The 15,899-nt window shown below is 41.1% G+C and overlaps 1 protein-coding gene across 7 annotated transcripts in view; it reads right to left on the bottom strand.

The window, feature by feature from the left end:
- nuf (rab11 family-interacting protein nuf) overlaps nt 1–15,899 on the bottom strand; it is an 820,792-nt gene that overhangs the window by 66,006 nt on the left and 738,887 nt on the right. For all 7 annotated transcript variants that reach the window (XM_070082903.1, XM_070082913.1, XM_070082918.1 and 4 more), the window contains one exon: nt 1,049–1,152. In XM_070082903.1, the coding sequence (XP_069939004.1) occupies nt 1,049–1,152 (104 nt within the window). The remainder of the gene's footprint in view (nt 1–1,048; nt 1,153–15,899) is intronic.

The following is a 15,899-nucleotide window of genomic DNA, read 5'->3' as shown; positions in this document are numbered from 1 at the left end:
ACAGAGCCCGACTCAGAGGATGAGAGTTCCAATGTAAACACTACCTCTTCATTGGATATTTAGGGTTAATCATCAATTCAGGAAGTCTTAAAACACATTTAATTGCATAATCAAAATTAGATATCTGTGCAACAAATCACCTGGCTGGGAAAGGAAGGTGGGTCACAGTCATTGTGTATTTTAATTAAACTATGGGAGGGCAGGTCAAGAGCTTTTTGGAATATAAACAGACCGACTACATGTATCGACATCCTATAACCTTTGCCACCCATATCAGAAGTCCTCAATTTTCCATAAACCCTGCTCATCAAGTCCCATTAGCACTTTTGTATTTTTTGGTTAAATAAACTGAACAAAAAGGCAGAGTCGGAAATTACGCATCAAAATTACACACAGGGACATTAGAAAATATTTCAACATACAAGTGAATGACAAAAAAAAATTGAACGAGCTAAACAGGAGCACACTTGATACAAGAATTAAAAAACAGACGTAACTGGGCTATTTTATGTCAAGTTGATCAAGAAGCTAATCAAAAACTGAAAATACACATTGAAATTGGCACAAGACAGTGGACGGGTAAAGAGATGGGACCAGGACAATGGAACAAATGGAAATGATCATTCATGAGCCAGAGATAAGTGAGATGACTTCATTAGCATGAAAGAAGAAACGCTTTATAAAAGTCAGAAAACTCTTCAAGAATTAAAAAATAAATATGTACAAACAGTGTAAAGAAACGCAAGATTGAAGTAGCACCACACCTGTGGAACTGAAGATAAGAGATTTATTTCCACATATTTGTGAACACTCCAAAGAGATAGAAACAAACTATCACATACATTTTGAAAGACAGGTCCGACCAGGCCGTTGAGGCTGTGAACATCTGAAACCTAGTCATACTGAGTCGAAAGGTAGAGAGAAGAGACTACCCCAGCAACTTAAACTACACAGACACTACACAATTATACGCTAACCAAAGTGTATTCAATAAAACATGGAAAGTACATATACTCAATAGTTACACAATAGGAAAAAAAAAACCCACCTCTCCTGATATGCTGCGTTGTCCTGTTTAACTCTGGAGAACCTGTCATCAGAGTTCACCTGGTTCTCTGCTAGAACTCCTACTTGTTGCTGCAACATTTGTACCTGTGAAGCAAAGTTGCAGTTATCTTCGCATTATATAAACATCAATTACTAAAAATAATAATAATAATAATAATAATGTATACGTTAATCTTGCATTAATCTTGAATGTATAATTAATGATAAATGTTGTATACATAAGCTCTAAATCGCCAAAAACCTTTAGTCATCTGTATATGAATCGCGGGATACGCTAATTATGCTACAAGTTTCCTTTCCTTGAAACCAGGGGTTAAACATTATCCACAGCCCATCCTACTTCATCAGCCTACATGGGACATCTAACTCTTGATGACAACTTACATGGGACAACTAACTTGACAGCTTACATGAGACAACTAACTTGACAGCGTACATGGGACAACTAACTCTTGATGACAGCTTACATGGGACAACTAACTCTTGATGACAGCTTACATGGGACAACTAACTCTTGATGACAGCTTACATGGGACAACTAACTCTTGATGACAGCTTACATGGGACAACTAACTCTTGATGACAGCTTACATGGGACAACTAACTCTTGATGACAGCTTACATGGGACAACTAACTCTTGATGACAGCTTACATGGGACAACTAACTCTTGATGACAGCTTACATGGGACAACTAACTCTTGATGACAGCTTACATGGGACAACTAACTCTTGATGACAGCTTACATGGGACAACTAACTCTTGATGACGGCCTACATGGGACAACTAATACTCCTGATGAGCGATGTCCTGTACTGCCAAATATAAGCCGCCAGTTTAAGTTATTTCATTAATTTTGTTAGTTAGATATGGGTATTTAGGTTAATTTCATATTTAACATAATTTAGGCTTGAACTAACAGATATTTCACTTTCGTTTTGTAGCTCAGGCAGAATGTGCGAAATGTAATGTGTGCCTAAAAGGCTCTTCCATGGGATGGGTATGGGGTGCATAATAAGGATATTAAACTAAAAACCTATTTAGAGGAGGGTGTCCTATCAAGTATAACAAATATCTTATTCTGACTATATACTTAAAAAAAATACCAATACCTTATATAAATAATACATCAAGAGGAGGATATTCGTTCACTTACCGTTTTGACAATATCTTTGTAGAAGGCGTGACCATTGTTGTACATGGGCGGGGGCTTGCTGATCTCAAACTGGCCCTGCCACATATCAAATTCTAAATCTAAATTGTTCTCCAAAAGACTCTCTGGGATAGGGGTGTTGTTGTTCTCACTGTCATCATCAGAAAACTCATCACTACTGTTGCTCATCAGAGAATCCCTCATAGGGTCTTTACTTAAACCCTCCTCCTCGGTACTCATTGTAAAGGTCTGGCTGCTATTTCCTACTAAGCAGCCCTCACACTCACATGTCACTGAATGCCAAGCATCACCACTGGTATGTCATGATTTGTACCTTTAATATTTGTATAAGGAAATAAAATGCATAGAATTGTAGCTCTGATATACACAATTTTTTTATTCCCTCAGGCCGGGTCCTGGGCCAGACTTGTCTGGTGCTTTCCTGATCAACCAAACTATTACTGCAGACAGTCCGCTGGCCGACATATCCATCACAGCCTGGGTGAGCTAGCACTTGGCCGAGGCACACGTCCAATTTCGTCGAATGTATGTATAAAATCATTCAAAGCAGCAGGCTTAAATTTTGGCTCCCTTACCAACCAATACTGATATTCAATATATTTGTTCAGCAGTCTTAGTAGCAACATAAAACGGAATTCCTATTAGACCCAGTAAAAATCAATTGTAAACTTATTACTTCATTTATATGCAGTGATTATAACAACAATTTAACTTGATGTACATGAAACTTGTAGTACCGTTTTTCGATTTTTTTTTGTTTTGTTTTGCATTTATGTTTTAGGCAACCTTTACAAGACAGCGGCGAAGGCAGCTACCCGGATGTCCTGCCCTTTAATCCAGGCATAAAAGGTGTGTAAAAATATGCTTGTTTTAGCAATGTCCATCAAGAAGATTGCCCATTTCGAAGTTGCAAGTACACATCAGTCTAGAGACTTTAAACTGTTTGTATTTCAACATTAGGAACACTTTTTGACTGGCAGTCCCTCCAGATTAGTGGCTCTCTGCCCTGCTAGCTCAATTTCTACGAATCTGATTGTGTATGTGACCACTAGAATGGTGAACAAGATCTAACTCGTGGGTTGGCACGTGAGACAACAAAGGCAACACGATAATTAGGAACCTAATTACAGCTGGGTACCCGACTGAGAGAACCCATATTCCTAGCATCCAGCAGTCCTGCTAAGTGCCCTGATGGGATCATGATCATTCCCAGGACAGTAGTAAACTATTATTATAGGATTATACTTGCTTATCCACCATGGCTAACACCGACATTCATTACAATGCTGAGCAATAGGGGAAATGGAAAGGGAGAGGGGGGGGGGAAGAAAGAGCTGATAAACACACAATAAATTAAACAAATATGGGGACTTGGAGCTATCGGCAATTTATTCCAGTAAGATCGGAGCCCCTTGGGCCATGGAGAAAATGTGCAACAGGCTTCAAAGAACTGGATTCCCAGCTCCGGAAGACAGCTCCCTTCTAGTTCTGAACAGCGAGAGAAGATTCATAAATCAGTTATAAAATATTCCAGAACTTGAGCCTTGGAGGTGGGAAAGGCAGTGCCTGCACTCTAAAGGAAGGGCGGGGATGTTGCAGTTGAAGGGTAATCTAAACTGCAATGTCGGCACACTTCTGGCAAGACAGCTATTGAATAAATGATAGTGAATATGTTTCTCCTTGTTTGGGTCACCCCGCCTTGGTGCGAGACGGCCGCTGAGGTAAGAAATAATATATGTACATACACATACATACAAACAAGACTGCGAGTCACTGGTTCCACTGAATAGTGCTAAACTTACGTCTAATTCTGTTGGCGAGATCCTTAAAAACAATTATTTTAAAATGATGGACACTATGATTAGTAACAATGATACCCACAATGTCTCATCTCACCATGTCCATCCCTCCCCAAGTTAATCTACTACTTATGATGTGCTTTATCCTAGGCGGGTCTCTCAGAACATGTCATTCTTCTAAAGGTCCATGCTAGAAAAGAAAATCCTAAACCTATATCCTTGAGCGAATCACTTCCAGCAAGCTACACTTCCAGCTAAATTAGGTATGCCAAGCATACATGCAGCCTCTCAGATTACTTTGCCAGCCTTCTTATCCCCCTTGAATGGATCCAACAAAATGGTGTAATTTGACTACCTACGATATGGCATCAGCATGTAGAATAATACCCTTTCAGCATAAAGACAGATGAAACTTTGGCCCATTAACAATGTAGTTAGGACGGCCCTTTCATGGAATTCTGCAGTTACAGAGTGCAAGCTCTGAAAGGAAGAGAGCTTGGCTTCAGCCGAGTACAAATCAGGTGATCTTCTCCAAACAGCTTCCACCTCAGTGACTGGCACACATTTCAACCCACAGACCCTTCACACTGCAGTGACTGTCTTGCTGCACTTATTTACATAACATGTGCATTTGCGGCAAAGTAGTAGCTAATACTTTGGTCTGGACTGCATTAGTTGCAAAGGAAAGCATGTTAGACACACTGTAGTCAACAAGGTCATAAAGAGAAGCCTTGCTACAGCCCAGTGCTTTATTATCCAAAAACCAAGATACTCCTGCCAACTGCCACGATGGGATCACATTATACCTCCCGAATAATGGCAGACAGGTTGTGGTATGAAACTATACTTGTGCATCTACCCTGCTAGACACCTACGTCTCATTTAATGCTGTTCAGCAAGGTGGTGCTGACTGTCAGAGGGAAGGACACAATCCCTACAAGTCGATGTACTTGACCCACTACTACCATCACTTCATTCCCAGAAATTCTTGGTCCCCGGAGAAAAACATGTTATGGGTTTCCTCAAAGAGACAGCAGACCTGAGGTCTGCCAATTTTTTTCCAGCACTTCAGTATGGAGATCTTCAAGGTGAATGCCTGCTCTCGCCGATGTCAGGTGTCAGAAGCTCCACGTCAAATTTCCACAACACACAAATACATAAAAAAATGAAAGCCATCCAAAATAATAATCCCTATGTATAACAGTAAAGGTAACTCCAGCTCGGTGGTCAACCACATGAGCAAACATCTAGGACATTTTATTATGAATACATTTCGGTCCTGGGACCTCGTTCACTCAAAATATTTGAAGTGACCATGATCCATGAACCGAAACGTATCCACAATGAAATGCCCCAAGTATTTACAAACGGTTCTTTAACCACAAATTATCTGTACCATGTACCATTTTCTTTCACTAAGTCGAATCCTGTTAGAAGGAAACAAAGCTCTGGCAGCTACTGAACTAGTAGTAGAATGTTTGACGATATCTTCATCCTAGTGAATCATTCCAGCTCAACCTAACAGATTTCATGACTGAGAACTCATTCTATGTGATAGAGTTTGACAGGAAACCTATTCTGTGTGATGAAGTAAAAAAGTTTAGTTTAATATCTTTATTATGCACCCCATACCCATCCTGTGGGAGGTACATAATGTGTCCAGGGACTGGGCCCCAAAGTTATGATAGCTGAACAAGGTACAAAGGTAATGAATCATTTAAGTAAATTTACTTACTGAAGTATAAAAGGAAAATCATTCTGTGTGATGGACTATGACAGGAAGCCCATCCCGTGTGATTGAGTTAGACAAGAAATAAATCGTGTGTAAAATGTCTTAGACAGGAGGTAACCAAAGAATGTGGTTTATTGAACTTTGGTTAAAAAAAAAGAAGTGACAATCCAACAGAAACTGCCTAATAACATTGAATCAACTTCCGTTCTCAAGTCTACCAGCGCCCCTGCTGAATGTTGCAAGGTACCTTGTACATAATCCTGCGAGTTCCGTCTTTCCATCACCATCCCATTTAACCTTGTAAGCTATCCATTACAAATTGGCAAATTCTTACTGGCTATCTGAAATGTTCTCATCACACCAGCTAGAGCGTGGCCCTGCACAAGGTGGCACTGTTTTGAGTAATGAATGCCGTTCTGTTCAGTGCAGCTCCCAGCAGGCCAGATCACATGTTTATCCTCTTGTAGCTACACAAGCCACCCTGTACCTGTACCTAATATCACTTCTACCAGGAATTTTTTCCTTTAAGCTAAACTGCTACAGTACCTACCTGATTTTTCATATTACATATACATACATATAAGATGGACGGGAGACTCGAACCGTGGCCCTGGTAGTGACAGGTCCAATATGTTTTCGCTGAGCTACGCGGCTTCTAATACATAAGATTCGGAAACAGAACTTCTGTCATTGTCTTCATCAGTTAGTTTAATATCTTTATTATGCACCCCATACCCATCCTGTGGGCGGTAGTCAAAAGATTACAAAGGTACATAATGGGTCCAGGGACTGGACCCTAAGTCTTCATCAGCAGCACCATCTGTGACCCTGTGACCCTACTGACACTCCCACAACTCAGTAGTTAGTGTAAATCTGTCCTTACCTCACTCAAAGCCATGAACTAGGTTTAAGTCGAGACAGAGAGAGAGACAAAGACAGAAGCAAACTGACAGAGAAAGAAGAGATATAGCGAATGTTTAGAACGGTGAAGCTTCCAACAGATGTGAGAAATCACCGCGCACGACTTGGCTGTGTGGGAGAGAGGAAATGGTCGACCCTCTGCTCAGAGCTCTTTGCCTACCAATGGAATGCTTTTCTTCACAGTTATGTTAATAACCAGGTGAATGCCTTCACTAAACATATCCTGACTCTCCCACACAAGTTCATCCCTCATCGTCAGTACGTAACCAATCCTTCAGATGATACGGTACTATGTTCCACAGTCAGCCCTCCTGGCCCTATATCACTCTCTTATTTACCCCTATCTCACCTATGGAATTTGTGCATGGGGCTCAACAACAGTTAACCATCTCAGACCACTAATTACCCAACAAAAGGCTGCAGTTAGAATGATAACAAATTCTCACTACAGGCAGCACACTCCACCAATATTCAATACACTAAACCTACTCACCATACAAAACATCCATACTTATTACTGCACCTATTACATACATAGAACACTTAACTCTGATATTAACCCTCCCCTCAAACATCTCCTTGCCAACCTCAACAGAACACATGACCATAACACAAGGCACAGATCACTCTTTGATGTTCCTCGTGTTCATCTCACACTATGCAAAAACTCAATGCACATAAAAGGCCCTAAAATCTGGAATTCATTACCTGTAAATATAAAAGAAACACTACCTGTTTATAAATTCAAGTCTCTACTCAAAGATCACTTACTCACCCAAAACCAAATAAATACTGAATAACTGAACCTTATAAATTGTATATCTTAAATGTTTCTCACAATTATATCACATAAATGTTAAACCTAAAACCCAATCTAACTTTATTATTTTTTAAATACACTACCTAACAGAATCCTTCATATGACCTGTCTTTGTAATACTCACTTGTGCTTTATAGTAATCTGTTTACATTAATGTTTTATCACTGACTTCATCATTGCTTAGTTAATCTTAAGTTAATTTTAAGCCAGCCCGTAATGCTATGCATAGTATAAGTGGCTTTGGCATACTGCTCTTATCTGTATTTTTTTGTACCTCTGTATGTGTGCACAAATTTATAATAAATAAATAAAAATAAATAAATAAATAAATGAGCCATGGTTTGGCTTCGTTGCCTGGACGCCACTACTGCTACTGTTAGCGCAAGGCTTAGAGAAGGTACAAGAGAAATCCTATTACCTATAACAGGAACTCCACAAGTAAGCCTGTCAGCAATTGCTCTAAGTATAGATACTTGAAAGGCCTAGGAACTAGACCGTTTGATAAAAAGAATTGTTAGAGACTCACAAGTATGTCATCTAATAATATACATTATATGAATATATATTTAACTAGGTTTGTTTAAATAACTTAAGAGCAGCTTGAGTTATTTTCAAGTGATCATTCATGTATGAATTCACATAGTTGTATATGTTATCCTATATAACTGATGACTTCTCATAATCAACTTTCCAAAGCATCAAAAAGTGTTCATGCATCTACATACATCCAAAGAATCAAAGTCCGCACTTCAAACTAAGAATTAATAGATCCGGGATGGTGTACGAGGATCTCTCAATCTTTGTTAGCGATCTTAGTTATTTTTTCCTATTTTTAACTTTTCCAGTAAGCGAAACCGTTATATACTATACTGCTTGTAAATGAATAAACAGAATTAAAGCAACTTGCCACAGTAAATTAATTTATGTATGTGCGCCACGTAAACTGTAAGGCGAGACTACACTCCACTCGGGAATTTATTTTAAGTACCAGCATCGCTATCATCTTCACTGTCTCAACCATAACTCCAGCTTACTGGGACTAGTCTCTTTCGTCCTGTACTAAAAACGTTACTCCAACATCTCGTTTGCACCAACACTGGGTACAAACCAAGACAAGAGAGCAAATATGGAGATCTATAAAGCAGACAGGCTTATGAGTACGGTTGTTAAGGATTTCTGTCAACACTTAACTAATTTTGCACCAGACTCGCTCCACACTTACTCATCCCTTTTCCCTTCATTATACTCATCGTTTATATTTGCTACCGCTATCTTATGCCAGTCTGGCAAATATAATCAACTTGCTGCTTCTCGTACAAGAGAATAGGTAATAATAAATTAAGAAAAACCACTACCAGAGGATTTATCATAATTCCTGGTGTTATAACACTCGGATTATAAGGCTATACCATCAAGTGTGTTATACATCTCCCCAGAGCATTATATTCGTGTTAAGTCATATCTCATTATGCTGCTCCCGTCACTGTGGCACCAGAAGATCAATATTAAACTGCCACCAACAGACGAACTGTATCGCGTGAATGCACTGCTAACTGAATTTAAAAATAATAAAAGCTAGTAAAACAGTATAAGAATTTTAATATTCCTTTAGAAAATATATTTCACATCAACATTATTACTAATTCCATAGTAAATGTCTCGATATTAAGTGCCAACCTGAAGGGATGACGATGGTATACGAGAATACCAGTTCAAGTTATCTCCGTGCCGCTGTTTTCAAGGTGTTGACCAAAGTGCTTTAAATTACAAATATATACCATTTTAATTTATTTCAGATATAAAATTTACTTGGACGATTATAAAAGTGCAAATGAAACAAAATTCTTACAATATCATTACATTAACACAACACAAATCACTGAACGATCCACAATTTTCGATGTGATGTCGTTATTATAGTGTAAACAACTAGATCTGAGCGGTAGCGCGGGACACTGAGCTGCTTGGACAGCTTCTCCATGGGCACTAGGTGCCTGGAGGCCAATGTGGCCCTGAGGGGAGCTGAATGACGCGGGTGCCAACTTGCCAGGCACCACCCGCCTACCCTGCCACTCGCCTTACATGCCCCACAGCCACAATTCCACCCTCCACAACGCCTCCCCTACCGTTGAACCAATAAACATTCGTCATTCTGGGTCCCTTTCAATGTTTGCTTTGTGTATGTGTATATTTTTATGTCGTGCCGAATAGGTAAAACTTGCGATTTCGGCTTAAATAGCAACGCTCTTCTAGCCGAATAAGGCAGGCTAATATTTGTGTATGCAATAATTTCGCAAAAATCATTCTGAACCTAACGAAAAAAATATATTTCATTGTGTTTATTAAATTATTGTAAATTTATCTAAAATATATTTAGTTGGATTAGGCTAAAATAAATTGCGCTTGTTATAATAAGGTTAGGCAAGTTTTCTGAGGTTCTTTTGTTACAAAATTATTAATTTTTACATTAGCATAAAAAATAATCTTTAAAGGTACAATAGAAAGTTTTAGAAAGGACTTAATTTTAAACGAGTTCTTGCTAACTGACCAGTTTTACCTATTTGGCGCGCGCGCCGAATAGGTAAAACTGGTCACAAGCTGTGAATCGACCCACACAACCATATAGATGAGTACGTACGGACACAAACCCACAACGATCAGTGAAGAGACGGGGGCAGGAGCTACGCCTCTACCCCTGCAACCACAAATGAGTACACCCCCCACTACCACACAGTTGTCTTCTAAGTAAGGTAACCCAAAAAACGGTTAACCGGTTAAGACATTTGTTCAACAGGTACCTTAGAGGTACGCAGACATTACACAGACAACACAATAAGTGTCAGGGGCCCAAGACTGTTCAACTGCCTCCCAGCATACATACGGGGGATTACCAATAGACTCCTGGCTGTCTTCAAGCAGGCACTGGACGGGCACCTAAAGTCGGTGCCTGACCAGCCGGGCTGTTTCTCGTACGTTGGATTACGTGCAGCCAGCAGTAACAGCCTGGTTAATCAGGCCCTGTTCCACCATGAGACCTGGTCACAGACCGGGCCGCGGGGGCGTTGACCCCCGGAACTCTCTCCAGGTAAAATAATCCTCCGCATCGCCATATCTATTTCACAGCGCAGGCATTGTACTTTCTGCCTATGTAATCCATTTTCTGTCAATTAAGTACGTCATGATGAATTTAAGACTGCTCCAGTAATACTATGATATCTACTCGTTACAAGTGCTAAACCTGTGGTACGCCCTATTAGTACAATTAATGATACTATAAAAACCAGCAATGTGTCTTCAGGGTAGGTAGGTCCAGCCTGCTTATAGAACATGACTCGTGCGGATACACGCTCACCAAGTTAAAATTTTTTACCCTTAAGGTTTCAAAGTAGCAAACGCAATCGAAATTTAGAACTGTTAAACAGGATGAATTTCTATATTCCATTAGGTCCCCTGCCACATTAATATACCGGAATTAATGACTGTAAATTGTAGTAGACTGCAATGTCTCCCCCCCCCCTAAAAAAAAAAAGTGCAGCTTTTCAAAGCTACTCATACATACCCAAGAAATTATGCAACTGTTTAATTGAATACTTAGGTGTATTAATATACCTCGATACATTACCTATTATATAAAACACAACAATGACAAATTTTGGTATTTTACTGGATTATCTTTGAATGCACTACGATATTACTTCGAAATGTGAACAATATGAACAAAACACCGACTTTCTTCAATCTACCAGCGCGCACACACCTAGCTATTTATTTGAATTTAATGTGTGTGTGTGTGTGTGTGTGTGTGTGTGTGTGTGTGTGTGTGTATGTTGTGTGTGTGTGTATGTTGTGTGTGTGTGTATGTTGTGTGTGTGTGTGTGTGTGTGTGTGTGTGTTGTGTGTGTGTGTGTTGTGTGTGTGTGTGTTGTGTGTGTGTGTGTGTGTGTGTGTGTGTGTGTGTGTGTGTGTGTGTGTGTGTGTGTGTGTGTGTGTGTGTGCTGTGCGTGTGTGTTTTGTGTGTGTGTGTGTGTTGTGTGTGTGTGTTGTGTGTGTGTGTGTCTGTGTGTGTTGTGTGTGTGTGTTGTGTGTGTGTGGTGTGTGTGTGTTGTGTGTGTGTGTTGTGTGTGTGTGTGTCTGTGTGTGTCTGTGTTGTGTGTGTGTGTGTCTGTGTGTGTGTGTGTGTGTGTGTGTGTGTGTGTGTGTGTGTGTGTGTGTGTGTGTGTGTGTGTGTGTGTGTGTGTGTGTGTGTGTGTGTGTGTGTGTGTGTGTGTGTACTCACCTAGTTGAGGTTGCAGGGGTCGAGTCCAAGCTCCTGGCCCCGCCTCTTCACTGGTCGCTACTAGGTAACTCTCCCTGAACCGTGAGCTTTATCATACCTCTGCTTAAAGCTATGTATGGATCCTGCCTCCACTACATCGCTTCCCAATGTGTGTGTGTGTGTGTGTGTGTGTGTACTCATCTATTTGTACTCGCCTATTTGTAGTTGCAGGGGTCGATTCACAGCTCCTGGCCCCGCCTCTTCACTGATTGCTACTAGGTCCTCTCTCTCCCTGCCCCATGAGCTTTATCAAACCTCGTCTTAAAACTATGTATGGTTCCCGCCTCCACTACGTCACTTTCTAGGCTATTCCACTGCCTGACAACTCTATGATTGAAGAAATACTTCCTAACATCCCTTTGATTCATCCGAGTCTTCAACTTCCAATTGTGACCTCTTGTTTCTGTGTCCCATCTCTGGAACATCCTGTCTTTGTCCACCTTGCCTATTCCGGGTAGTATTTTATATGTCGTTATCATGTCTCCTCTGACCCTCCTGTCCACCAGTGTCGTCAGGCCGATTTCCCTTAACCTTTCTTCGTAGGACAATCCCCTTAGCTCTGGGACTAGTCTGTTGCAAACCTTTGCACTTCCTCTAATTTCTTGACGTGCTGGACCAGGTGTTGATCCCAAACTGGTGCTGCATACTCCAGTATGGGACTGACGTAAATGGTGTACAGAATCTTGAACGATTCCTTACTGAGGTATCGGAACGCTATCCTTAGGTTTGCCAGACGCCAGTACGCTGCAGCAGTTATCTGATTTATGTGCGCCTCAAGAGATGTGCTCGGTGTTATACTCACCCGAAGATCTTTTTCCTTGAGTGAGGTTTGCAGTCTTTGGCCACCTAGACTATACTGTGTCTGCGGTCTTCTTTGCCCATCCCCAATCTTCATGACCTTGCATTTGGCAGGGTTAAATTCAAGGAGCCAGTTGCTGGACCAGGCTTGTAGTCTATCGGGGTCTCCTTGTAGTCCTGCCTGATCCTGGACCAATTTGATTCTCCTCATTAACTTCATATCATCTGCAAACAAGGACACTGAGTCTATCCCTTCCGTTATGTCATTCACATATACCAAAAACAGCACAAGTCCTAGGACTGACCCCTGTGGAACCCCGCTTGTCACAGGCGCCCACTCTGACACCTCGTTACGTACCATGACTCGTTGTTGCCTCCCTGTCAGGTATTCTCTGATCCATTGCAGTGCCTTTCCTGTTACGTGTGCCTGATTCATCTTGTGAGGAACTGTGTCGAAGACCTTGCAGTCCAAGAAAATGCAGTCTATCCCCCCCTCTCTCTCTTGTCTTACTTCTGTGAGTGTGTCTGTGTCTGCCTTCGTTCTAAGAGGTAAGTCAACTGGCTATAAAACATTAGTAACAGTTGTGAAGCATTTATCATTAACGATACTATATGTAAAGATTCATCTTTACAAGCTATGCGAGTTATCCTACGTCAGCGTATTTCAAAAGCCTGTCCGTAACTTTGGTATACTAGTTAGTCACTACGACAATGGTGGCTAATACTGAAGTACCTACTTACTGCTAGGTCAACAGTGGCAGCAGGTGTAAACAGACTTGCACAGGATACTTTTAAGTCTTGCTCTGTCAGAGTATCGAATGCAGGAAGTTTCTCGAGCTATATAATTGTAGCTACCTCCAGCAGGCTAATTACAATAAAAAATTCTCAAATGATAAACTACGTATAAAAATGCCTCCACTTCTCTTAACCTTTGATAGGTTATTAGTAAAAAAAACAAACTATGATATAGCATTATGTAAATAATGTAGAGCAAAATGGGATTAAGCAATAATGCAAGTTATCAAGTCGTGCATGATTTAGCACCACATCCTTGAATGTCTTGGAAGTAAGAGTGGCCTTCGTCTGGGGGTCTAGATTACAGCTGACGTAATCCCTAAACACTGTCTTGCTGTCACTACCCATCAATATCATCCCCCCAGCACACGAGGCAATATGAATAATTTACTGTTTCAACTTTAGACGCTCCAGAATTTCAAGTTAACCAACACGGGCTCTAAAAAGTTCAGCATGTATCATACCTTTATTATTAACTTAACGAGTCTAAAAGCTATTACCAAAACATGACGTATAAAACAGTTTAAAGGCGAATATACGCAAACGAACACTGTAGTCTCAATTATAATAAAGTATGCATTATACACATAAAATCTTTGTGCAAAACACGAAGTAAAAAACATTATATATTATTTATATACAATTATTTGTCATTTATGTTCTGTAGTCCTCCCGTTGTGTCATACCTCCCTTCACCTCCTCAGACCTTCCAATATTTTTAAAGTTGAACCTAATTTTGAAAAATGCGTGTATACGTCCTTGATACATACGAGTAGCTTCGATAAGATCCAGCAATCTTGAGTGACTGCAGGAAAGTTAACTAAAACCAGTTATATAGGAGGTTGGGAGGGGTAGTCGTGAAGAAGCATGAATGTATGCTAACTTGATGCTCTATTTTGCATTAATATCCTGTTAAGTTCTTAAACATTTATACTAGACACAAACACTGTAGCGTGTATGCTTAAGGAAAAGCAAACAGGTTAAGCTATGTTTACGTGGACAGATGAAGTTGAATCCCACCACACTTTCCTCAGCTCTACCTCTCCACAGACGAGGGAGGCGAGCCAAGTGAAGGACTACAACACACCCCACACCTAGTGTCCAATAAACATGTGCCTAAGACAAAGTGGTAATTAGCTGATAATACTTTACCACGCCAAAATAAGCAACCACACGCCCTGGTAGGATTCATGGGGTAGACTCTCCTTCCCAATTTAAAAAGTCCTGCAGTTAGCGGCAACTTAATGCCTATGAGTCAGGACACTTACGAAAGTTCACCGGAAGTGGAGTGGTGTCAGTGATAACTATTTCCTTTGTTTGACACAAAGAACGAGCGGACATCCCGTGGAAGTCTTACATACTTCACATACGACAAAATGATTCCTTTGCATCAATAACCTGTATTTGAAATACTGTTTAAATAAATTCTTACAGATATCAACTGTGCTTAATTATATAAATTATTAACAATGGCGACACTTAATATAAATTAACCAACCAATAAATTTCTAAACTAGACTTTTTCCGAAAGCTGAATCTAATTCAGTACTTGCTACATTGTCAGTCGATCTATGTATACACAATAAAACATTTCAGCTAGGTTAATTAAAATCGGCAGCCTTTCAAGGAAATTTAATTGTATATTTTCGCTGTTACAGCTTTCACATAAATTAGAAACTACAACTGCTGGCACTAGTTTTTGATGCACTCCACTGGTGACCTAGCCTCGTGACTTCCTTTTATCACTTTTCCAATTCTCATCTCTTAAAAAAATAGTCTGCTTTAAAGAACTTCATTAAACTCTAATTACAGTCAATCCATCCTTTCACATTACTGCACTACACTAGTTTCAAAACTCAGCGGGTTGGATACACATACTGCTGTAACCCACACAACCTCGACCTAAAAAATGTCTATTACTGTTAAGATCAACAAATTATTTTACACACTTGTCCCCTGGCAGCCTCCCAGGGTGGCCCTGTCCCCCCTGGCAGCTTCTCAGGGTGTCCCTGTCCCCTGGCAGCCTCCCAGGGTGGCCCTGTCCCCTGGCAGCCTCCTAAGGTGGCCCTGTCCCCTGGCAGCCTCCCAGGGTGGCGGCCCTGTCCCCTAGCAGCCTCCCAGGGTGGCGGCCCTGTCCCCTGGCAGCCTCCCAGGGTGGCCCTGTCCCCTGGCAGCCTCCCAGGGTGGCCCTGTCCCCTGGCAGTCTCCCAGGGTGGCCTTGTTCCTTCGCAGCCTCCCAGGGTGGTCCTGTTCTCTCGCAGCCTCCCAGGGTGGTCCCGTTCTTTCGCAGCCTCCCAGGGTGGTCCCGTTCTCTCGCAGCCTCCCAGGGTGGTCCTGTTCTCTCGCAGCCTCCCAGGGTGGTCCTGTTCTCTCGCAGCCTCCCAGGGTGGTCCTGTTCTTTCGCAGCCTCCCAGGGTGGTCCTGTTCTTTCGCAGCCTCCCAGGGTGGTCCTGTTCTCTCGCAGCCTCCCAGGGTGG

Source organism: Cherax quadricarinatus, chromosome 1 (genome assembly GCF_038502225.1).
Source record: "Cherax quadricarinatus isolate ZL_2023a chromosome 1, ASM3850222v1, whole genome shotgun sequence".
NCBI classification, from domain to species: Eukaryota; Metazoa; Arthropoda; class Malacostraca; order Decapoda; family Parastacidae; genus Cherax; species Cherax quadricarinatus.
Note: the sequence above shows the minus strand (reverse complement) of the source record. Positions and strands in the feature narration are given on the sequence as shown.